We start from the raw sequence: 26,031 nt of genomic DNA, 5'->3' as shown, positions 1-26,031 counted from the left end.
ATTAATTACCAGTGAATGTCCCTGAACTATACATGACCTTTTTACGATACATAGATTACATACAGTTGAACCTCTATTATCCGGCCTCCTTTTATCCGGATCTCTCTATTATCCAGACGCAATCTCGCCGTGATTTTTTTTTTATAATTACGGGAAGAAAGGGGGATTTCCAACTCCGTGAGAACTCCTACCCAAACACACATGAATTACATATTACTTCCAATATGATTAACATACATTGCATCAAATTTCCTTCCAAATTGCTTACCTTCAGACATTTCAACATCCGAAACATCCCCAAATGTAACAATGAAAAGGTTGCAGTATACACATTACTACATGTGGTACTACAATGGGCTACTTATGCACATGTATAAAGCATTGAGTCTCCCGTATCCGGCCAAATCCCTTATCCGGACGAGCCCCGGTCCCGATTTGTCCGGATACGAGAGGTTCAACTGTATTGGGAATCTAACAAACTGTATGCATGTGACAATGGAGCACTACATAATTATTGAAACTATCCATAGGTAGTTTTCTGCAATGCAAAAAGTAACGTGAATATACCGTGAAGTACCACATCACTACACCCAATCCTCTCCTGTGTCCTGTTCCTCTTCTTGTACATGCAAGCTATCGAGTCTTCCAACAATGCCTGATTCAATACCAGCCACATCAGGAGGGGGCGCCCTTGGACTAGCTCCTGCAAGTGTCCTTGCGTTGGAAAAGGGAGCTTCGTCTGAGGGGGCACCCTGTGCGCTCCCGGTTCCGTGATTCACAGGGCTGGTGGGCAAATTCGAGCCAACTCCCCCTGCAAACTCGACAACATCGAGCCCCATTTGCTGGGCCCCTTGCTGTCCAATGTCCCCCGCCGGCCGACGCTGCGGATCAGTCCGTCTGGGAACCAAGGCGTCTGCATTGCTGAGGCTGCCTATGCCACCCAGTACATCAAGTGGGTACGCATCACCCCGAGCAGTTGGCTGGACAACGTCCACCGGTACTCCGGTGTCAACACCACCCATGGCACCCTCCACAGCTCCCATCTGCACCCGTCCAATATTAGCCCTATCAATCATCACGTGTCCTCCTGCACCCACGAGTCTCCTACTGGTTTCACCATCATCATCTCGTGCTGCCAGTTGCATCACAACCTCTTCCACCTCTCCCCCTCCCCTATCCTCCTGCTCCATGTCAACACCCCCTACTGCTCCTACCAATCCTCCCACAGCCCCTTCCAAATCATTCTCCTCCTCCTCCAGCACCTCAACGTCTCGTACACTCCCTTGCTCCCCTCCACCATCGACGTTGCCCTCCTGCGTTGCCCCGCCTATTAAATCGGGAGGGAACATTCCTCGGACCTCTAGCACCGTATGCTGGCCCTCTTCCTCCCCACTCTCAACGTTCCTTGTGGGCACACCCCTCCTTATGTCCAGCACGTCTGGGGCCCGCTCCCCGTGTGCCATTTCCCCTCCAGACAGCGATCCTGGAAGCATGCCACCCCTTGAGCCACAGGCACCCAGAAGATCCAATCGCTGCTGCTTTGCACCCGCTCCAAGCACATCATCAAACTCACTCGAAGGCCTTCCACTAGACGCACCAGGCCCCGCGGCCGCGGCCCCGGCCCCGGCATCCGCTGCCCTGCTTGCCTCCTCTCCCATCCTACTCGCCCATGAAGGCTCTCGTATCCTGGCACTGGAAGACACTGGCTTGGCAAGCTGATCTCTCTTCTTCATGGCGCAAGCAACCTGGTAGGGAGGGTTGATGGGCCCCTGAGTTGGTGGGTGGTACGTGTATCCCTCTCCAGGCTTGAGCTGTGGTGAGAAGCAGAAAAATATACAAGTCTGTACATATGTACGAACAGGGGTGAGCAATATAGAGGCAACAACAAGAAAACAATTAGGAAAATGGGAGATGAAAAAGGTTTTCAGATGGAAGAATAAGAATTTCACTGTCAACCCCGATGGGCCTGGGCTTTTCTACTGTCCCTTATATCACCTTCACAATTTAAGAATCTGTGTTGCTTACTCAATTTAAACACTTTCTTTGGTGCTGTACTCTACCATACTGTACCTCATCTGCAAAGGTGACATATCGTCGCTGGGGTGACAAAACCTCGTATCTCAAAATTGTCAAATGTTCAGGAGAGCGAAAAAACATGGCGACCAAAGCACTATAGTGAATGGGAAAGCCTTCTCTTTGACATGTCATGGTGGCTTCATTTCTGGAGTAAGACAGTTAGGATTTGGCCAAGACATCACTTGACCCATTATTTGACCATTAAGCTAAAAAAAAAAATTTTTGACATTTTTGAGATACGAGGTCTTGTCACCCCAGCGACGATATGGCATCAACAGATCAGGTCTGAAGTACCCTTTAACTATTTAAGGCACATTTGACATCACAGCAACAATGAATAATAGATCATGAGTCTTTCATCCCTTGCTCCAGTTTTAATGATTCACCCTACCACCTTCCCCCCCCCCCTAAAAAAATGAGTTCATTTCTCTATTACTACATGAAAGCTATTAATGAGAAGCATGTTACTTAATTTGCTTACCAGGCACTTCTTTGAACTTGACCTTTACATCGACAATTCATAAGAAACCAGTCATTGCATGTCCTTTATAAAGGATTAATTGAATTTCATCCATGTATCTGGCATCTTGTCATAGAAGTTGTTACGACAGATCAAATCCAGTTGTCCAAGCATGAAAAACACTCGCATAATCATGATAGGCCATTATGACAGGACTATGAGGGGACAAGAGGAAAATCATGCTGGCATCACACCATCGGCACTGTTTGGTAAATTTCCCTTCATCACCCTATATACAGTAAGTAAGAGTAGCCATGATAAAAATCATCGGCACACACTGGCTATCAGGCAGAAGATTGGTAGTCTCGTGGATATGACACTTTTCCAGCAATGAGGAGGTTGCTGGCTCGAGTGCGACCTGAATATGTACGCCCACGATTTCTATCTTGGCTACTACTAAAACACTGAATAACAGGTGCTGATTTACGTCAATGAAGGGCAATGCGGTGGTAATGGAGGTAATTAATATGAATCACATAACTCGGTATGCCGCTGTGATGTGGCGACATCGCAAGTTGGCACCCTCACCTCCAAGGGGTAGGTCCTGTCCGAGTCGTACGCGCTGAGGTCACCGCAGGCCAAGAAAGGAACGATGACACGGTTGGGCCCTTCCAGGCTGTTGAAATCGGTATCTGAAGCACGGGCAAAAGTTTGTCGGTAATTCAAGAGAAAATGTTCAAAACATTCACCAAGGTACAATGCTTGATGTATACTGTAGTTTTAAAGGCATTGTTTACCATTTGCAGATGAAACAAGATGCTTCAAAATAGTTCTAGAATGTGAGTTATGGATAAATACAGCCAGTGTAAAGAAGTTAATCAGTATAATCAATGTTAAAGGGATATATCAGGGGTCGCACTTAACTTTTTTTTTAACTAGCCAGGCGGACTACTTAGAATCAATTTTGACACTGAAGCAATATTTTGGCTAGCCAGACGGACTAGTAACTTCAGAATTTTTTTATTTTTAGCTAGTCCGACATGATTTTGGGTGGCCAATGGCCAGCGGACCATCGCCAATTTCGAACCCTGTATATTAGTATTGGTGGAGATCAGGATTGGGCTTTTAACTTTTAGCAAGATACCAAGAAACCACTTATGAAATAGTATAGACCATACCATTCGACAAGGAATTCACAGTTTATTTGATGACAATCGGTTTTGGAATGGCTGAAACATCCAAAAACAAAGTAAAGCAAAGAGATCAAAATAAAACAATCGCTCTCTTTTGGATATCTCGGCCATTTCAAAACCAATTTTCATCAAATAAAACGTTTAATTCCTCTTGGAATTACATGTTCTTTCATATTTCATAAGACGTTTTTCATTATCTCACTAAAATATGTAAGAAAATAGAAGTTAAGTCTCAACCAAAACTATACAATCCCTTTAAGTATTGTTAAGTATACAATCAGGGGAAAAGTAGTTATAATAAAACTGTTTCTAGACTTAACCATCTACAGTTATGGTTTAGTGAGAAAAATACTGATATGACCTCATATTTTAGGCTTTATTGCAAAATTTTGTATATGGTAGGATGTTTTGTGATACAACTGACCTACAAATACGCATCAAATTTGATTCCAATATTTTTTAAATCCAACTCCAACAATTTTTAAATCACTGCTCCCAATGGTAAACAGTACCTCTAACATCATATGATCCCATAAATCAGCAATATAAAAAGTAGTCAAATCAATGTTGCCCAGACCCATTCACAATTTCTACAACTTGCTTGACATAAATATCTGAAAACCTGCATCTTTTTTGAATTCACACAATCTGAATTTCGGAGCAACATTCATGAACTAGTTGTGATTTCCGGGAAGATTATTTTGACAATGTTTGATCCTGGGAACTTTGAAGACGGTAAAATTTTTGAAATATAATACTAATCCTGAAGAACACGATATTTTCACGGCATGAAATTTTCGCAAAGTGGAGTCGGATGGCCTTTTTCGCGGCATGAAATGTTCGCAACTTTCCTCTAACAATCAATACCTATAGTGTAGACAAGAACTTTCACGTGCATTTTAATTTCGCGAATCTTGGCTCTCGCCAAATTCGCAAAAAAAACTCAAATGCACACAAACATTTCTCATTTTTCAGTAGACTGATCATTTGGGAAACAGACAAGGCACTTTCAAGACACTGTCATAAAAGCTTGCAAAGAAATCTCCAAGATATATTTCCACACTTACCATACTTCTGATCCAGGAGAGGGTTTGACATGTTGGGTATGTAGCCAACAGGTGGTGCGTATTTCTGGCACACGACAAAGGCCTCTGCATTTCGAACAAGAGATGCACAGCGAAAATCCTTTTCAAATTTCTGGGTAAATGTTCCTCATATTACAATACTAATAATATGGATTATGATTACATTTTTCTAAATCTGTGGCTTTTGTAATGAGCACTCATTTATGATACTACCCATTAGAGTATCTGTATGATAAAGATCAATTACAATATTGTGTGTTCATCAACACAGCAGCAAAAGATTTTAAGGTACATGAACGGTTTGGTTTGGTGTGGTTTGGTTTGGTTGCTTTTAAGCGCTCAAACAGGGCTGGAGAGGGAGAAAGAGATAGAAATATATATAATGTAAACACATGATCACATACAGTCATGCACACCAAAAAACAAACATTATGCCCATAGGCACACACACACACACACACACACACACACACACATCCTTAATCATTATTATCATCATCATCATTATCATCATCATCATCATCATCGTCATCGTCGTCATCGTCATCGTCGTCATCGTCATCATCGTCATCATAATCATCAACATAATCAGTTCGTAGAAATGCATAATACCATCAAATAAACTCTTTGCATGTATAAATATAAAACAAAAATTACACACAAAGCTCAGTGTTTGTGTAACAGTAATGTAATCAACGTTACCAAACAGACATACAGCGGTGTAGATGTACACATACATGAAGACAGAGAGAGAGAGAGAGACTGAATTGAGGTGCTAGCCACTTACCTATGCTAGAATTTCGACTGCTGCGAGGCTTTGAGATGGTGACTTGGGGGAAGAAAATCTTGAGTTGAGCGTACAGTAGAGTCACATCTTTTCCTCGAAATATCTGCACAAAAGATACACGATCAGAATCAGAATCACTGCTAAACAACTTTTGGACAACATTCTGTTTGTCAACTGCAAGAAATGGTATAGGCGACTCTCATTAGAAAAAAGCATTCTGGACTGGCTGTTTTCTTTCACTATGGATATTTCATTATAGTCCAACAAAAAAAGTATATACAGATATGTAGATAATAATTTTGGGATCTGAATTTTCACTTTATGGTAATGAAAGTTTCGGTATAACTGTGTTCCTTGTAATGGGAGTAGACTGTACATCTGTGAAATATACTCTTTCACACCATAGTCAAATTGCTGCTGATGGCATGCAAGGTTCATTGTACAATTCAAAAAAAAAAAAAAGCACCAGGTAATTTTCACTTAGAAACACATAAAACAGATTTACGCAGATGCGTCATGCTAATAGAAGATGTTGCTTGTTGTAAATAATATACTGAGTTTTCATTAGAGGATACAGTAGTCTGAGCTCATTTTCATAATGAGCAAAGCCAAATCTTCTTAATACATAAATCTTTCATCTCATTGTTCACACTGCTTAAAAACATCTACAGTGTACCAATGTCAAGATATAACTAATCATTTGCAACCACTTTGCAGCAGGCAATGAAAGTGTCCCTTGCAAATATTAGGCGTTTTCACATCAGCCCAATGTTTCGAAATAGCAGGCTATTTTCTGACTTGGGAAATTTTCCCGATAGCGAAATATCGCGCTATTTGATAATGTGAACACAAATTAACGCGCTAGTTGTATCGCTCTGATCGAGAAAATTTCTAAAGTCCAACTCGGGAAATTTCTGAAATAGCGGGATAGTAGCGCGCTATTTGATAATGTGAAAACGACTTGAGAAATTAGCGCGATGAATCCCATCATGCCTAGCGTGTGTGACCCGATCGACCGAGGCAAACTGCACACAAATCACGAGGAATTTTTGAGAGGGCACACACATTACTGATGCTGTTTGCACATAATCAGCTGTCGAATTAGCTATTTTAAAATTTTTAACTATTCGGGCTTCCTCTCTTTGGGCTGATGTGAATAAGAAATGAAATAGCGCTGCCTCTAATTCGCAATCGCGGAAAATATTTCGAGCTTGGATATTTATCGGGCTGATGTGAAAACGCCTAAGATATTATGCTGCATTATGTTCCTGCCATGTTTTGTTGCATTATGAATGCAGAGAATGATATAGGCTTTGGACAAATTGCATTAAATTGCATTAAATTGCATTATACTATGCTTCACGAGATTGGTTCTAATAGCCTGAAGACATGCTTACTCCTCCTAAACACCAATTCTTCAACATTATTTGATTTTGTGAAGTCAGGGCATTGTTTTGGTTATAGTTCATGAAATGAAGGACATTACATTGTTACCTTGGCAACAAATGTCCCACCGGGCTTCAATACATGTGTGGTGATGTTTAGTGCCTGAATAAATCAAAAGACAAAGGAGACAAAGATGATACTGTACATACTTTGACAAACAGGATGTTGGTGTTCAACCGCACCTGTCAGGCAAATCTTTGCTCACAACACATTTCCAGTCACATTGTGTAGACACACGTAAACATACACACACACAAACAAAACAAAACGAGATATGAAACTCGTCACACTGAAGACGAGTTAGGTGATACGCTTGGGGTCATCAGATGTCGGTCATCCGTGATCGACAAAGAAAAGAATGTAATATAGCACCTTGAAGTTATAATGAGATACTTAGTTGAACTTTTTTGGGGGCCTACATTTATTATTCAGATCACATTTGTTTTTCTGTCACACAAACTATGTGGAAATTCTGTGCGTGTACGACTAAGTCGATTTACGGACGTTTTGAGTACGTACAGTGGATAAACTTAGACCCTGTTTACGGTGCGGAGCTGGGCCGAGCCGCGGCCGAGCCGCGGCCGCGGCCAACCTCAATTGCGCGGCCGAGCCCCGCAATTTAGTCCATTCACACTGCCGGGCTCGGCCGCGCTTTTGATTCAAACCTTTCAATATTTTGTCGTAGTGGCGCTCTACTTGTAAACAAACGCAATTTGGTATTGTCTGGTTTTCAGATCCTTTGGCAACTGAATTCCGTGGCGACGAAGTCGCCGTTCGGGCAAAGGCCTTTGCCGAAGGAGAAAATCCTTTGCAGGACAAAACCACCTTAAACTATACTAGTTTTCGACGTTGAAGTGGTTAATATCCTGAATAGCGAAAAAGTACAGGCGAGTGTTTGGAAGCCACAATAAAATTGGCCGCGCATTTAGCCCAGTTTGCGTTTACACTGAGAAAAAGGCCGGGCGCGACAGCGGCTCAGCCGCGGCCGAGACCACATTAGCGTGGCCTAATGCGAGGCCATTTTGGCCCCGCATTTGGCCTTTTGCGCGTTTACACCGAAATGAAGGCGGTCTCGGCACGGCCGAGCCGCGGCCGAACCTCGCACTGTAAACGGGATCCAAGTGATCCTCGGCACGTACAAATAAAACATGACAATTAAGTGTTTATAACCATCCTGGCTTTAACAGTGGCCTTTTAAAATATGACCTTTGACCATTATTTACATAACCAATATGACTCCCTCTAATCTTGCTATCATAGTGATCAGTTCAAAGAGCTCTTACAGCTATATACAAGCCTGCGAGATTTACAAGCAGTAAATCCAATGAAGCCTCCGATACAAAACAAGGGATATAGAGCAAGTGAGTCTGTTTACATGAGAATGTGATTTATACCTGGACGAAAGTGATATCTCAATTAAAGAGAAAAGGGCAAAAGAAAAACGGGCCAAACGTACGGCTCCAGCGAAAGAGACATCGCCTTTAACCATGTAACTATAGGTCTCCTCCAACTAAGAATACACTTCGAACGTAAGCTTATACGTGAATGATAATTTATGACGATCTCACATGATCGACACACATTCATACATGTAGGGGACAGTTAGAAGTGGAAGGTGTGCTTAATCGTTTCATTAATTCCTAATCAATGACAATCCTACTATAGGCATGTCATAATTTCTCATCTAAAATCAATGGCCTATAGGACTCATGCACCATTACTTGTATCGTGCATATACTTTGTTTTTTAAGCTTTGAGTGAAACGTGTCATAACATAATTCTGTAATTCCATCAGCAGTGATTGACATAATAAAGAAGAAAGATATATCACCGTATTGAACGCTTAGAACCTAACCGGGGGAGGGGGGTATTATAGCATAATACTCTGTTCTTTACTGGCCAGATGCCAACAACACCCATCACCCACGGCTACGCATAGAGAAACAGCCATGGCGAAAATAAAACTTTGCTATTTCATAGGCACAATGACACAAAACCCCATCAAACACACTTTTATTGGCAGGGATGGACATGAAAAAGTTCATTACTAATACTAAACAGCGTATGCATTCCATTCATGTGGAGCGAGATACCTCTATAGCAACATAAAGCCTGTCTTCAACTCCGTTGATCGAACAATGACAACCTGAAATTTCAAAGAGATGAGCGAGACGCTATATACACCTGGCCTAGAGTTAATTTATTCAGTTCTCATTCCTACTTCAAGTTGGGCTATGTCATTGTAATCATTCCCATCTGCAGTATAACAAAACCAAAATGAGGGAAAAGGGGAGAGAAAAACGAGAGGTGGCAAAAGAAAAAATGCATGCACAACTGCAATCCACATCATTGCGTGTGACAAGTGAAGCAAATGTATTAGTTGTTATAGCAGTGTTTTATGAGCATAAACAGGCAAATTGCTTTATAGACAGACAATGTCAAATTTAAAAACAATCAATTTAATGTCAGAGAATATGGTAAACAAGATGCATTGAAACTGTAACTAAATCGCTGCTCTTTTACTCGGTCACGGAACGTCCAACTTTATATCCAACAAAAAAAAAATGTTAGGGGAAAGAAACAAATTTAGATATAACATTCTTAAATTAAAAACAAGGAAAAGAAAATGTCCACGTCAGGATTAAAAAAAAAAAAAACTCCGCACGAACATGCATTATATTCTAGATGGGAATACGGTCTTGATGCAAAGGTCCAATGATTGTCTCATTACTTTAAAAGCAATCTATGGTTCCCTTACCATCACCAGTACCACACCACAACGACGTCTCTAAAATCAATGGTAGCACATTTATCATTGCATCGTGCATTAACTCCCTTTTCCTTAACTACCAATAGAACGTGTCATATTATTGTGTATTTCGATCAGTAGTGACTGACTTTGAAGAAGAAAGATAATGCAAAAAATTGAACGCTTACCACATTACTTATAGGGCTATTCCAGTTTGGTACTGATCTGTTCTATTCTCCCAAATGCCAACAACATATGTCACCTATGGCTAAACTAGTGAAACAGCCATGACGAAAATAAACGACAGAGAACCCCGTCATAATCACTACGCTTGGAAAGGTGTTGCCCAAAATTCCTCATTATGAAGCAATATCAAGTCACTTCCTTCCCTGCCTGTCTTTAACTCCGTTATTTGGTCAAACAATAACAACCTGGAATTCCAAAGAGATCAGCGAGACGCCATGCACCTGGACTAGAGTTAATTAATTCAGTTCCCATTCCTGTTAGTTATGTAAACGTACACGTTCCTAAATATCCTGCTACAGTATAACAAGAACAAATGAAGAGAAAAGGAAAGAGAAAACGAATGGTGGCAAGCGGGGCACTGTTTCAAGGGGCAATTTACAACATTACGTGTGACAAAATTAATGAAGCAAACCCAACCTCCAAACTCCAATACAAAACAAGGGAAATAGAGTAGCTGTGTTCATGACATCAGTGTGAAGCTGAACTGCTGAAAAAAAAGAAAAAAGAAATAAAAGGAAAAAGTCCTGCGGGACTCGATTAACTTCTCTCCTTCCGGTCGGGCATTATAAACACGCAGCGTGCTAAGCGATTCTGCCACACGGAAGATCCGAAGATCCTGTGCGAAACTTAAATCTATCTATGTATGCTATACACAACACAAATTTACATTGATATTCAGTTTTTTGGCGATATACGTAAAGTGACTGATAGCGCTATTCAACTTCCCACGGGTGGCCGCGAGGATTCGATCAATATACAGTTGCAAAGATAAATCGGGAATCGTTTCGACCAGATTCCATTCTCATTTTCAGTGATCGACAACGAAAATAATGTTAAGTTGCGACTTGAAGTAATATTGAGAAATATTCGTGAAGTCAAATTCTTTATACAGTCCTACATAAATCAGATGAAATTGTTTCTGTCATGCAACCAATTGAAAATTTCGTGTGGTGTCACCGTGTCCAAGTAAGTTGATTGGAAAGGATATGTGAATGAATATTTACCAATAGGTCTTCATATTGTAAAAAAAAAATCAAGCATGGCCATGCTGTCTTTTAAGAGTCATCTTCACTTTGTAATTTCAAGTCCAAGTTGCCAGTCAAAGCAATGTGGTCTCCAACACAAAACAAAGGGATATTGTGTGTGTGTGTGTGTGTGTGTGTGCCTGTGTGTGTGTACGTTTACATGAAAACGTGCTTTCTACATGGACGAAGGTGAATACTCCATAAAAAAAAAGATATACGTATTTTGTTTCGTGCTCTTATGGGGTTCGAACCCGTACGTGTGCAACCTCACGTCTCTTGTGACGTCGCCTTTATCCTCTCGGCCATGTACGTCTTGACGAGAAAATATGAGGAACGTAAGCTTATATGTGAAAGATGATTCAGGAATCGTTTGGTCCACATTCCATTCTCATTTTCAGTTTTTAGCTGCAAAATTATCAACCTGACGAGGAGATTTGAAAAAAATAAAATGCATGATCACTGCAGCTTATTGTCTCAGCTACCACATACATAAGTTTCAGAGGAAATGGAGCAAAATCAGCTGAGATAAAGGTGCTTAAACGTTGTCAAGTCAATGCATGGTTAAAAAAAATCACCTCCCATAGACATAACACGTCAACTTGTCTGATTTTGAGTCTTTACCTTTAATCACAATTTGAAGTATGATGGTAAGTCTTCTCGAACTAAGAGTGTGGAACGGAAGCTTCTACGTGAAAGATGAATCATGACGATCACCCGTGACCGACACATCTTCAAAGGGATCAGTTATTAGAAGTGGAAGCCCTCGTGCCAAGTTATTGTCTCAGCAATTCCAAAGCAATGATACCCTTACATTTAGGTATACCATAATTTCCCTCTGAAATCAATGGTATTATTCATGTACAATTGCTTGCCTTGTCCATAAACTTTGCTTTACAAACTTTCAGTGCAATGTGTCATAACATAATTCTGTAACTCCATTAGCAGTGATTGACTACATAAATAAAGATATATCAAATTGAACGCTTAGCGCGTATAACTAAGGGGGATTTTAGCCTGATGCTCTGTTGTTCACTGCTCAGATACCAACAACACTCATCACCTACGGCTACGTATAGAGAAACAGCCATGACGAAAATAAGTTTTTCCTTTTCTTTAGCAGATAGACACACAACCCCTTTAAACACACTATAATTGACATGGAGGGACAAGAAAAGGTTCATTACTACTACTAAACAGTGATGCCTTCTACTCATGTGGCACAAGATACCTCTATAGCAACATAAAACCTGTCTACAATTCCGTTCTTGGGTCAAACAATAACAACCTGGAATTTCAAAGAGATGAGCGAGACGCCATACACCTGGCCTAGAGTTAATCTATTCAGTTGCCATTCCTGCTCCAGTTGAGTTATGTAAATTATTTTCCGACCTGTCTTGTGCAGTGTAACATGAACAAACGTAGAGAAAAGGAAAGAGAAAACGAAAGGTGGCAAGCGGGGCACTGTATACCAAGGGCAATTTACAACATTACACGTATGATAAATGAAGCAAATCCAACCTCCAGCCTGCGACAAAAAAAAAGGGGGGGGGGGATTGAGTGACTGTGTGTTGTGGGGTAATGACATCGGAATGAAGCTGAACTGCCAAACGAAAAACAAAGAAAGAGAGAGAGAAAAAAATAATAGCGTCCTGCGGGTCTCGAAGGTAGTGCATAATGACCATGGAGCGCGCTAAGCGACTATATAGCCACACGGCTGTCCCGAAGATTGGATGTGAAATTCATATCTTTATATCATTTACAACATGAAAAGGTTCATTACTACTACTAAACAGTGATGCCTTCCATTTATGTGGCACAAGATACCTCTATAGCAACATAAAACCTGTCCACAACTTCGTTATTGGGTCAAACAATAACAACCTGGAATTTCAAAGAGATGAGCGAGACGCCATACACCTGGACTAGAGTTAATCAATTCAACTCCCATTCCTGCCAGTTATCTAAACGTACATGTTCCTACCTATCCTGTTACAATATAACAAGAGCCAATGAAGAGAAAAGGAAAGAGCAAACGAAAGGTGGCAAGCGGGACACTGTAACAAGGGGCAATTTACAACATTAAGTGTGACAAAATTAATGAAGCAAACCCAATGTCCAAACTCCAATACAAAACAAGGGAAATAGAGCAGCCGTGTTCACGGGTTACGTACACTTAATAAAATAATATGATAAATGACATTGGAGTAAAGCTGAATTGCCGAAAAAAAAGAAGAAAAAAACGGGAAAAATCCTGCGGGAGTCGAACTTCTCTCCTTCCGGTATGGCATTATGAACACCCAGCGCGCTAAGCGATTACGCCACACGGCTGTCCTGAAGACCGAGTGCGAAACTTAAATGTATAATAATACTGTCGTGACTGGTTGACTTGTGATGGCGCTATTCAACTTCTCACAAGTGGCAGCGTGGATTCGATCAATATACAGTTGCAAAGATAAATTGGGAATCGTTCTGTACAGATTGCATTCTCATTTTCAGTTTTAAACTACAAAATTATCAACCTAATGAGGAGATTTGAAAACATAAAATGCACGATTACTAAAACTTATTGTCTCAGCTACAACATACGTATGTTTCAGAGGAAATGGAGCAAAATCAGATGAGGTAAAGGTGCTTAAACGTTGTCAAGTCAATGCATGGTTTAAAAAAAAATCACCTCCCATAGACATAACACGTAAACTTGTCTGATTTTGAGTCTTTACCTTTAATCACAATTTCTAGTATGATGACGTCATTATATTTCAAAACCATCACATGGACTTGAGAGGCAAATGTTCAAAGTACAACATATCTGAATTTGGGATAATATTGAGCTTAAACAACAGAGATACGAGCAAATGAATGTCTGAAAGAGTACCTGAAAAAAATCAATTCCACTTTTTTTATTAAAAATGACGATATGATGACGTCATCGCGTGTTCCTGGCAATATTGATACTTGGAATGTTATTTACAATTCATATACTTTTGTAATATGCAATAGAAATATAGGGTCAACGGACGATTTAAAGAGCTATGGCGAAATAAACAAAGACATGTTTTTTCACTATATTTGCAGAAAGACGCGCACGCGGAATTTCAACTTTGACGCCAGTGCATTCCTTTGTTATAGGTCGAAATCGATCGGAAATCAATGGATATTGTTACTCCAAGTATAAGGAATCCAAATCAGTCAAAAAAATTGCATTTTCATGTTGCTTACGGGCTCTGCGCGCGAAATTGCGCGGACGGACGCGCACGCGAGAAAATGTTTGAAACGCTTAAAATTGTCTGAAACTTCGAGATTTCCCATTGGGAAGTCGTTTTGAGTCTTTTAAAATTTTGACGCGCACTTACGCGCGCGTAATGATGACCTGTGTAACTAGCGTTAAAAAGTAAGATAGAGCGTGACCTGAACTTCATGTCCACCGAAAATGATACAGAAATGACATCTAGTTATGAAGTTATGATCAATCACGTGACAAGGTCCGAAAATCACAAAATGGCGCCTAGATGACGTCATAGATATGTTACTGTCATGAAAACCTTATTGTGGCTAGATTTTGTCATGAGACATGTTGACTGAAAATGTCATGTCATTCCGGAATGTCATTATTGAGATATTGACGACACAAAATGTGGCAGAAAGAAAGAAGAATAAAAAAAAAGAGAAATTTTGACAATCACAATAGGTGATACGCTGATAGCGTATCACCTAATAAAACCAAACAAAATATGCAACGCAACAGGCTTACCTGATATCTTGGATTCAAGAAAGATCTAACCTTTAATTAGAATAAAAGCCAAATATACATGTGAACAGTGAAAGCAGATATATTGGTAGAACACAGCAAATTTTGAGGAAAATTGAATAATTCATTCAGAAGTTACAAATTTTCAAAGTTTTGGTACAGCCATCACTGGAGAAGGGAGATGACAATAGTTTGTAATGTCAAAAGGAGGAAAATGAAGAAAAAAAAAATTCACCACATTTAAGTTTTTATGAAAAGTACATATTTTCTGGACTTGTTACTAACATATACACAGGGGCAATATCATTCCCTGTTTCCTGAACAAGAGGTATTTATAAGCAAAGTTCTTTTGCATTATGCTAGATGAGCAAAAAATATGCTGACTTTTTTCATATTTTCTTTATATTGTTGTAGTAATATTGTAGTCTTCTCATCCAGCAATGGTGGCACCAAAATAAAAGACTCGTAACTTTTGAACGGACAATTCTCTTTTCATCAAACTTTGCTTTTAATATGTATTCTATGAAAAATGCTGCTTTCATTCCTTTCACATAAAATATGGGTTTCACTCTTCTTCAATTCAACTTCCCTGTGGTGCCCACTGAAGGGTGTGTCATTAATGTTGGAATGGTAGCACAACTCGTGGAACCATTCCTGACTTGAGATCAGTCTCAGAGTTGACTGATGGGTATGTGACGACCCTTATACAACTACGCACACAACATGAATTGAGAGGTTGCAAGCTTGCTCTCACTTGTCAATACAGTGGACTCCTGTTCTAACAAAGTCCTTGGGCCCTGGCAGTTTTCTTTCGCTATATCAAAATTTTGTTACAACCAAACAAAGCGAACAACTAAAAAACATGGAGCAGACAATGTTGTGGTCTTAATTTTTACCTCGTTATAACCAGAAATTTGTTATGACTGTGTTTGTTATCAAAGGGGAGTGCACTGTATCTTTGGAATATTTTGTTATGATTAGCACACAATAACAGCTCTTTTGGTACTTTGTAAATCCTGCATGGCATAAAACATACAAAAACACACTCTAATAAAGAGGGATGTACTTCTTCTGAAAGAAGTATTGAATCCATATTATGATAAGGGAGCATTCAGTGTCTACTAGGAGGACTTACAGCAAGGAGGAGCTGAGCTTGGATGTACTCGTCAATGTCATGCAGACCAGTCACTAGGATGAAGAAAAGACATACAGGTGATTTTCACATTATAATCCTGTAACTATCATCAGCCACTATATTTCTTTATAATATTGTACTTTAAAACAAAACATAACCTCACTGATTTCAAGTGCACACTAGACCTCCTCACAGTGAGTGAAAAGGTATATCTATACATAGAGTACTAATACTCCAACATGTTTATACAAAACAAGGCAAGTGCCAAAATGTGTCTCGCCCATTCGCATAAAAGAAATTGTTTTTCTACCTCCTGGAAGTTCATTGACCCTGCCTATGACCTTTGACCTTGTGGTGACCTTCAACTCCCAAGGGACATTTACCAGCCAAGTTTGGTCACAAACAGACATATGGATCAAAAGTTATGAGCCATAATCATAACGCGGCATAAAAACTTAACATTCGGTCCTAAACATTTGTTGACCAATGTCTGTGACATTTGACCTGGTGGTGACCTTCAACTCCCCAAGGGACATCTACCATCCAAGTTTGGTCACAAACGGACATATACATCTAAATTTATGAGCCATAATCGAAATGTGCCGTAAAAACATTGGGTCCCAAAATTCATTGACCCCTGCCTGTGACCTTTGACCTTGAGGTGACCTTTATGTTTGTATATCCACTCTTCCCACCAAGTTTGATTGAAATTGAAGTCCTCAGAAGAGAGTTATTCGAGTTTTTGTAGCGTTACGGACGGACGAGCGGACGGACGAGGGACAGACGGACAGACAAACGCCGCAGGCGATCCCTTAGTCTCCCCTCACCTCTGGTGGGCTCGAAAAAATGAACGTTTGCCAAGAAATGATTTGATCGTAAGTAAGAGTTATAGTGCAAACATCACCACGTAAGATCTGGATGAATGACATGATTATTAAAACCTCAAAGGTCCTTATATATGAAAGCTATGAAGGATCACTTGATATTGGTGAAACAAAGTTTGGCAACTGACAGACAATTACAAGCTCTTGCTCATTTTTGCCAACTTTTGATCACCTTTGCATTGTATGCATTGTACACTTCTCTGAAAAAAAATTTAAAATATTCAAACATGATTTCCAGTCATAGCTTACAGCACTGTAAATCCTAATCATCACTGTACAGTTGTGTAATTATGCCATCTTAAAGAGAGAAATTGAAAAGTAATCTGAGCAATAAACTATTAAACACACAGGGAAAATACTGTTTGTTTGTCAATGTTTCCAGTCAATGGCTAATCCTTTATAAGGATATATGTATATTCATAATTTATATTTTCTTGGAGTTTCTGGACAATCACCTCTTCATACTCTTAATCAATGAAATTTCAATACAATTATAAGATATATATATATATATATATATATATATATATATATATATATATATATATATCCCACCGCTGCCACCAGTTGTAGGGCTCGGGTTCTCTTAGCTCTCTAGCACTCATCACACCAAAAGCAGACAGGGCAGCACACATGTTTAATACATGTACTTGGAAGGAGTCTCCTGGCTAACTGCTTGTGGCCAGTTTAATGGTCAAATGATTTGGCATGATTTTACATAAATTTAAGTTGTGACATAAATATTCATATACAAAATCAACAAAACAAAACATGCAAATGAGGAAACAATGGTTAAAACTAAATATTCATAATATGTAAATGGTGTGCAGGCTTGGATGATTTGTGCACGTTTTCAGTATTATAGGGACCAATGGGTGAGAAGTGAAAGAGCGGGAAAATGTCATGTGATGTGTGGTGTGTCTGTGATAGGCAGGGTGTATGGATGCATGTGTGGATGTGAATATGTATGTGATGTGGGCTGGTGTATTGGTGTGTAGAGGGGTGGTACATGTACAATGTAATAACACTTGTATAGGGATGACTTTACATCATTTTTCTCTTGAATGTGTTTTCACAACTAATCATGCTCCCCTTTCTGGCCAGAGATATTCATCTAGTTCGGCTAATTTCTTTGCTGTGTATTTTTGCTAATCTGTCAGCCATCCATATTAATCCCCTGCTAATCCCTTGTTAATCTCACCATCTGGAGCTCCATCACAAACTACCAAGTCTGCCTTTTCTCCTTCAAAGTGGGTGATGATCTCGCGTGCAGTGGATTCCTGAAATCAGGGGAAAAGGATGTGTTTTCATTTCAGTTTTTAAACTCACAAAACACAGTACCATATGTCCAAAAAAAAATGCAGTGGGACCCTCCACAGTGATAACTTTAAAAATAGTGAATCAATTCAAGTACAATTTCAGAGTATGAAACAATAACTCATTGCCCACATCTTACAGAAAACTCTATTCGCTTTGCTTCAGTGGTCAAAGAGAAATGAACCATTTTGTAGAGCATGCAGGAATCTCTTCCCTCCAAGTTTGATTTATTGTGTTCACACATTAATATGCAGTTCCAACAGTAAGAGCAAGAGCGAGTGCTAAACTTGGAAGGAACAGATCCATGACATGATTTACAACAAGCCACATTTCGCTGTGACCACTTAACCAAATTGAATTGGGTTTTTTTCCAAATATAGCTAAGATGTTATAATTTAAGACTCTGAAGTTGCATTTAGACAGTTTAATCATATTGGGTGTTATCAATGCGAAAATCCGATTGCAATTTTTGGGGGACATACTGTACAGTTGTTAAAAAAAAAAAAGGTCCCTGACACCTATGACACAGCCACTGCAACCATTAGAGTGAACTCCAAGGCACAGCAGTTGAAATTGGAAGTATATTTTTGACAGTGATGGCTGGTGGTCACCTACATTGTAAATACAGTCATGCGGGGACATAGGGTAAAGGCAACTCGCACTATACCAAAGTCCTCTAGATTGGCAAATTTCTACCCCTACATCAAATTTAAGAATAGCGGGAAAAAAAACACAAAGTAAACAAAGAGGTACAGATATTTTTTTAACCAGAATTTGTACTTTGTTGTAACAATATTTTACTGTCACAGGAGTGCACTGTATTGCACAGTCTTTGAAGTTATAAACAAATAGCCCATTAACCTGATTTCTCATTTCAAACTTAATGACAGTGTGGTGTTTTTATTCTCCTTCTCTTTTCTTTTGAGATTGTATAAAAGAAAGATTACTGAGAACACCTTGTTCGACATGGGACAAACACAGAAAAAAGAAGATACTAAATAATGCAGCTAACATACCCACTGCAAATATTATAACCATGCTCTGTACAGTTATGCTTTTTGGTCATTTTATAAGAAAGAGGAAAGAAGATACCCCAAAGATGATTTTTCTAAACACTGTCTTACAAGAAATACACTCAGCAAAAAAAGAAAGTAAACACTTTTTCGAGATCATATTTTTTATAGAAGATTTTGGTGAAAATCAATGTATTATATAGCATATTAAAGGTAATTTAATTGGCTATCGAGTTAGTAGGTTAATACAAAAGGAAACTTTACGCATGAGTGAACACATTCATTTTTGCCTGCCGAAACACAAAAGTAAAAATTGCAAAATTTGACAAGTTGTCTTTCATTTGGCAATGCCCTTTAAGATAACAATGATGACAAAAAGCCACTTTAACACAATGAGAGACGTGAATGAAATAGCAAAAACATGTTTTTGTTTTCTTAGTCTTTATTCTTTTATAACTTCAAACAAAAAGAAAATGGGAAACTAAAGGGGGAGAATAAGAATTTTCTGTCTGCTTAAACTTCAAACGACATACATGTAGGAAGTAATGGCAAAAAGATGATTAAATCAACAAAATTTCTTTATTTTACTCTTCTTATTTAGTAATTAAAGGATTTATGAGATAAATTTCAGAACAAAATATTATTTACAATTTTGCTGATCTGAAAACAAATTGAAATTTCTGCCATTTTTGTGAATATTGCTTCTTCTCTTATTTCATTTGAATGTGGGTTTGACCTAAGATTCTTCATTTTTCTCCCTTATTTTTGGACTTTATTGATATTTTGGGCTTCAAAGATATTATAGAAATCAAAGGTTTATTTTTGCAACTTAATTCATGTATCTAATTGTGTTAAACTTGTCTTTTGTTCTTATTGTTATATGGAAGAGCACTTGCGCATGAATAACAACTTGTTCAATTTTGCAATTTTTGCTTTTGTGCCTTGGAAGAGAAAAACAAAGATGTTCACTCATGCGTAAAGTTTCCCTTTTTATTGACCTACTAGGCTGATAGCCAATTAAATTACCTTCAATATGGTGTATATAATTCATTAACTTTTAGCCAAATATTCTATGAGAAATATAAACATGAAAAAGTGTTTACTTTCTTTTTATTTGCTGAGTGTATGAAAAAGAAATGTACTGACTTCACAATTTTCTTACAGGCCACACTATCTATCCTATCTTACAAAACTCTTGCGGTCAGGTACACATCACTTATAAATTGGCAGTAAGACACAGGCACCATACTTTTAAGAGGCAAGTGCTCAATCATATCACATGCTCCCAAACTGAATTTTATTTGCACAAGTTGGTTTGTAGCATCTTGCTAATGTGCCATTGTCTAGCATCAGCTTTGCGATCCATGAAAACCCAGCTAAGGTCCAAGAATAGAACACTTTCAAGATGCAGATCTAGAGAAGACTAGCTTGTCGGTTGCCATAGATACCTTTGTGATATCTCCTTGAATCTGGATGACTCCAGGAAGTGGGGCCATTGCTTGCAGGTCAACTGCTACAATCTTGGTTCCATCAAATGTCCCATCTTTTCCTCTGTAGAAATATGAAGAAAAAACAAACAAACAAATAAAACACAAATAAACAAAAACAGCAAAAACACTGAGTCCATATTGATGACCGAAGCTCTCCAGCTATAACACAATTGACACTGCAGTATCATATCTACCAATGGTTACTTGATCACACGTTTTCAATACCTCAAAACGCCTTGTCCAAGAACCCAATTACACTCACGTAATAAAATTTGTATTCTTTTCCACCAAGATGTTTATATATTTCCCATGATGAACGATTTCATAAAAGGCTCAACAACTTCTTCACATCAAGTACATTTCAACATTGTTTTAACAATCTCGAAATTTAAGATAGTGCAATAATAACATCCTCTTCACATAATTATTCAAAATGGGAGGCGTATTGTATCAGCTCCGCATTGAAAATCTCCTCAAGCTGATTACTGTATACGCCATATATTTAGCGCATCTAAATTTTTGTGAATTGGAACTTCCCGCCAATTTCACAAGTGGTTAAATTCGCGATCGTGGAGTCCTGTGCCGAACAGAGAACTGTATGCGCAACCGTCACATTCATAGCGTGATCAGTGTCAATATTTTCGCATGTCTTTAATTTCGCAAATAGCCCCTGACTCGCAAAATTCGCGAATATAAAAAACCTCGTGAAATATTTGGCATATACAGTAGTTGAAAACAACACCGATGCAGAATGCGACCACACCGCTGTAAATTAAGAAAGAACATGAGTGGTTATACTGCATTGGTCGCAGGTACAGTAAGTAGCGCATCAGCTCTGGAGCTGGTGCCAGACTTGTGGCCAGTGTGAGCAGGGTTCAAGTCAGCAAACATGACATACAGTCCAAAATTGAACGCCTATAAAAGATGATGGTTGTTTTCATCTCCATTGGTATGGCTGAATAACACTGTAAAAGTGTGTAATTATGCGCAAGTAATTTTTCACACTTGGCTGGGTACTCTAAGACGAATTTCGCATACATGTTTTTAATTCCAAGGAATCAGGAAAATTAATCAGTGGAACATACGGTGCTCATGCAAAAATATTTGTGTGATTTTATTTTGGCACTAGCTTCTGGTTGCGCGAATTGCGTGAATTTCCATACCGCAAAAATTTCTTGTGTATTGTGTCATTCTACCTTTTGAATGAGACACTGTTCATACCTCATCTTCCTACTAAGAACTTGGCTCCAGCTTCCAGGTGCTGCACAAAGGTCAACAACCTTTGTTACTCCTGTAAAAGAAAAAAAAATGCACTTGAGTGAAGAGGATTGGGAGCGAGAGATAGACAAATATAAAACTAGACTTTACTGAGAGGGAGGCAGGAAGGAAGAGGATAGAGACAAGAGAATACATTACTTCATATGATATCACATCCTTACAAGACCAGTGCATCAAAGATGGGCATACTCGTGAAATAGGCCCCACCACTGCCTGTCTGTACAAATACTACAGCAGCTTTCCTGTTTGTGTACTGGTGAGTTCAGCCCCACTGTGTGCCGTTCAGTGGTAGATAAGCACAGCGGTGGGGCTTTCTTCTAGAGTACAATACTCATGAATGTGGTCCGACGTAACGGCATTTATGCATGATTGATACAGCAGCGGGCCCATTTCCACAGCATATAGCATCTTTGTTCTTTCTTCCTTCCTTTTTATTCCTGGGTACTTCTTCTTTTCTTTCTCTCTTTTATTCTCGGAAAGACTTCCTTAGTGTACCTCAAATAATTTAACCATAAATACAACCCTAAACTAACCTCAACCCTAAACCTAACCTAACCTGCTTGCTAATGCATGGATCATGCATGCACACTGCAATGGGGCCTATTTCAAGATTTTGCCCAAAGATGAACACAAAGTTTTGTATATTTGGAAGTAAATACAAATCTTGAAATCACATTTCACTGGCAACTCTCTGATAATCTCCAGACATGTTCCTGGGTTCTTCATGGTGACACACAGCATCAAATATGACCTTGGCTTTATGATGTCATAGACTTACTTCCACTTCCACAAGTGCCCATCTCAATATTCATACACCTCATAATCATGGCACTTTTGAGGTCATGTGTGGATAAAACATTACATAGGCCCATAGTTCACACTTCCCTGTCACACCATGGACCTACGATGGTCACACACACTAGCTTTGCCTTAAAAATACCATGCAGCAGAGGCCAGTGATAGAATGCCTCCTTTAACCCGTTCCTCCCACAATTCTCTAAGCACCATCAATGCCACCAAATTACAATGTACATTCTTTTTGCAAGTCGACAGAGAACAGACAGGTTGGTAATCCACCTGTCTGAAAGCAGTCAAGCGAGCGGTACATGTAAACCCCTTTCCAAGGTCAACTACATGTGCCATCAAACAATGATTTTTATTACGCAAAAAAGATGCACCTGAATGGGGTCAGCAAAATCAAATATCTAGTCTAGAGATATAGTACTAAGCTCAACCTTAATCATTTTGTACATCTTTATATGATTTTTAAAAGTGGGTTTTCTAGATGTCTAGATCTAGTTTTTCTACAGCAAAATGAGCTCACACTATACATATTGGAGAAAGGGCAAATAAATACAGTGTGATTAGTGTGAATGTGACAGTTTTCATACAGAAAGAAAACAGATATTAATAGAATAAACTCCATAAATCTTTCTATTAATTTGAAGAGAAAAAATTGAGCAGCATATCTATTAAAACACAAATTAACAATTAGCTCTACTCATGTGAATATAAATTTACAATGTAGGCCTAAGCCACGAAGGCACTCCTGGTATAAATTAACAGACTCCCGTAAAGAACAGCCACAGGCTAAAAAGGCTTTAGTTAATGGCCACACACTGAACCATTGCATCTGGTCAGCGGAATGGCACAGTTGCATTGTCAGCATGGTTTATAGTCACTTGCAATTAATGCAAGATTTAGAATCTATAGAGGAGCTGGTTGGGTTATTATCGGATCTATCTGTAAACCCTAGAAGTGTTAGGTTTCCATCTTGTCTAGACCGTGTCTACATAGTTTACGACTTCATATAATTTAGAATAAACACTATCAGCAATGGAACTGCCATTGCAATATAATATCATAGCATTTGTTAAGTAATGAACACAGTAATCACCCTTCCTAGACAGCTACAGTAGGTCCATAATAATAGTATAATATAATATATATATTATATATAATATATAAATATAACATAATAGGCCTATATAAAATCCATGATAATGTCAAAAGCACCACGAGGTTATTTGCTGATCAATGACTGTTTGTTGTATCGCCAAATAAAATCAAGTGATGATGAAAGTGCCCTCCAAGATGACACTGGTACAATGGTCACACCACCGGTGGGGTATGAAATTTAATCCTTCTAAATGTGAATCAATGCGAACCGCGCGTGTCACCAGGAAAAGAGCTCCAGGCTAGGCGCAGGCAGCTTGCAGTACATCATACAACATTCTTGGCATCACCCTCGAAGAGTCTAAACAAGTTAAGTACCTCGGTATTAATATTCAAAACGACTTGCCCTGGAACAGTCAGACCCACCAAGCAACAACAAAAGCATCGGTTGTCCTGAACTTCCTCAGATGAAATTTTTCCAACTGTTCTACATCTGTGAAGGAAAAGTTATTTAACCCTTACTTGTTCGTCCTCATCTTGATTATGCTACCGCTGCTTGGGACCCACACACAAGAATATTTCCTCCATCGAACAAGTCCAAAGACGGCCTGCTCGTTTTGTTACAAACACCTACGACCAAGTCAGAAGCAAGTGTCACCCAGCTGCTTAGTTCACTTAACTGGAACTCACTCCGACACAGACGCGAAATACACCGCTTATCCTGTTTTCATAAGATGCTCCACAAGGAAATAGACATACATCACACAGACCATATTTGCCCTAAACCAGATCGAAGTAGGCGGGGGCATTCAAACCAGTTTGAGGTACCAATTAGCAACTCAGATATGTACAGGAATTCCTTCTTCCCTAGAGTAGAACCACAAGGACATGGAATAGCCTTCCTCGATGACCAATGCAATGTGTAGCGCTTGACTGTAATCTCTCTCTCAAGTTCAGCTACTTTTAAGACCATGTTTTCAAACTACATTCTCCCAAACTGAGTCCACCCTCTGCCGCCACCTCCAGTTTAAACTCCGCCTGGGGTCTTTTGGAGGATCACTACCAAGTACCAAGTACCAAGTCTAATTTAATCTAATTCAATCGCGCATTGACATGTGGCGCTTTGTAGTTACCGAATTACCACACACAAAACTCAACACGTGGGACATCGAGATAACACTTGGCGTAATTAGATACATTTCTACAAAACTTGCCTTTAAATATATCAAATTCTTCGTTGATTTGCAGCAATTTGAAAGCACTCCGAGCTCGCCATCCTTCTTCTTTGGCCAAGCGATAATAAATATCCCTTTTGTCCTTTGAAGAACGTCCCATGTCAATTTTTCATTTGAGAGTAGGCCCTACAATATCAAGGGGTGTGTTGTGTGATGTGGTGTGCGGCGGCGTATAAAAAACACACGAGCTCAGAGCTAGCTAGTTATACTGTAGCGAGCTGCAGCACTGCTTGCGCACTGTAGAGTGGCTACGAAAACAGCTACTCCTACACCTCACTCTATCATTCAATGCGACGCATCAGTCTCAGATCTTAGGGCGTCCTCCACTGACTCAATTAGGGAAAGTCTTGTTCTTCTACATGATTGTGTGGTTCGTGGTAGATGTACAAAATATACTTGTATCTCTATAGTCATATATTATTTTGCGGTGTTTCATTTTCGCGGTGTTTTTCATTTCTTGATGTTTGTTATTTCATAATGATTATAACCCTTCAAGAAGAGATGTCCTGTCGCTCCTGTTCATTTCTTCCCTAGAATGTGTTTATACTAACTGTGATCATATAGGCTCTGGAAGTGATCCACGCATGGATAAGAAACTGCCGAACCATTAGGCCCTTCACCGGGGCCCTTGTGGAGCCGGGAAATGTGCAAACGCCGGGAAATGTGCAAACGCCTGGAAATGTGCAAACGTCTCGCCGGGAAATGTGCAAACGCCGGGAAATGTGCAAACGTCTTGCCGGGAAATGTGCAAATCTCTAAATTTCATAAACGGGAAATGTGCAAACGTGACGCCGGGAAATGTGCAAATGTTCAATTTTGCCGGGAAATGTGCAAAACGTCGCCGGGAAATGTGCAAACCATTCATTTCACCTATATTATGTAGAGATGGAAGAGAAACTCTCAATCAAAGCTGCGCACGAACCATTACCATCTTTACCACCTGTCTTAGCGACCATCTGTCTTTTTAT

General features: G+C 39.4%; 1 protein-coding gene across 1 annotated transcript; it reads right to left on the bottom strand.

Annotated features, from left to right (window-relative positions):
* Window positions 1-466: 466 nt before the first annotated feature.
* On the bottom strand, window positions 467-25,179 carry LOC140238878 (uncharacterized). Its single transcript, XM_072318775.1, has 10 exons — window positions 25,043-25,179; window positions 21,876-21,945; window positions 20,613-20,715; window positions 18,036-18,114; window positions 15,951-16,003; window positions 7,096-7,149; window positions 5,602-5,704; window positions 4,797-4,880; window positions 3,125-3,228; window positions 467-1,811 (listed from the first exon to the last, which is right to left on the bottom strand). The coding sequence occupies exons 1-10, from the start codon at window positions 25,161-25,163 to the stop codon at window positions 585-587; spliced, it is 1,998 nt and encodes a 665-aa protein (XP_072174876.1). The 5' UTR covers window positions 25,164-25,179; the 3' UTR covers window positions 467-584.
* Window positions 25,180-26,031: the final 852 nt, after the last annotated feature.

This window comes from Diadema setosum, chromosome 15 (assembly GCF_964275005.1).
Source record: "Diadema setosum chromosome 15, eeDiaSeto1, whole genome shotgun sequence".
NCBI lineage: Eukaryota > Metazoa > Echinodermata > Echinoidea > Diadematoida > Diadematidae > Diadema > Diadema setosum.
This window is presented reverse-complemented; position numbering and strand designations above follow the sequence as displayed.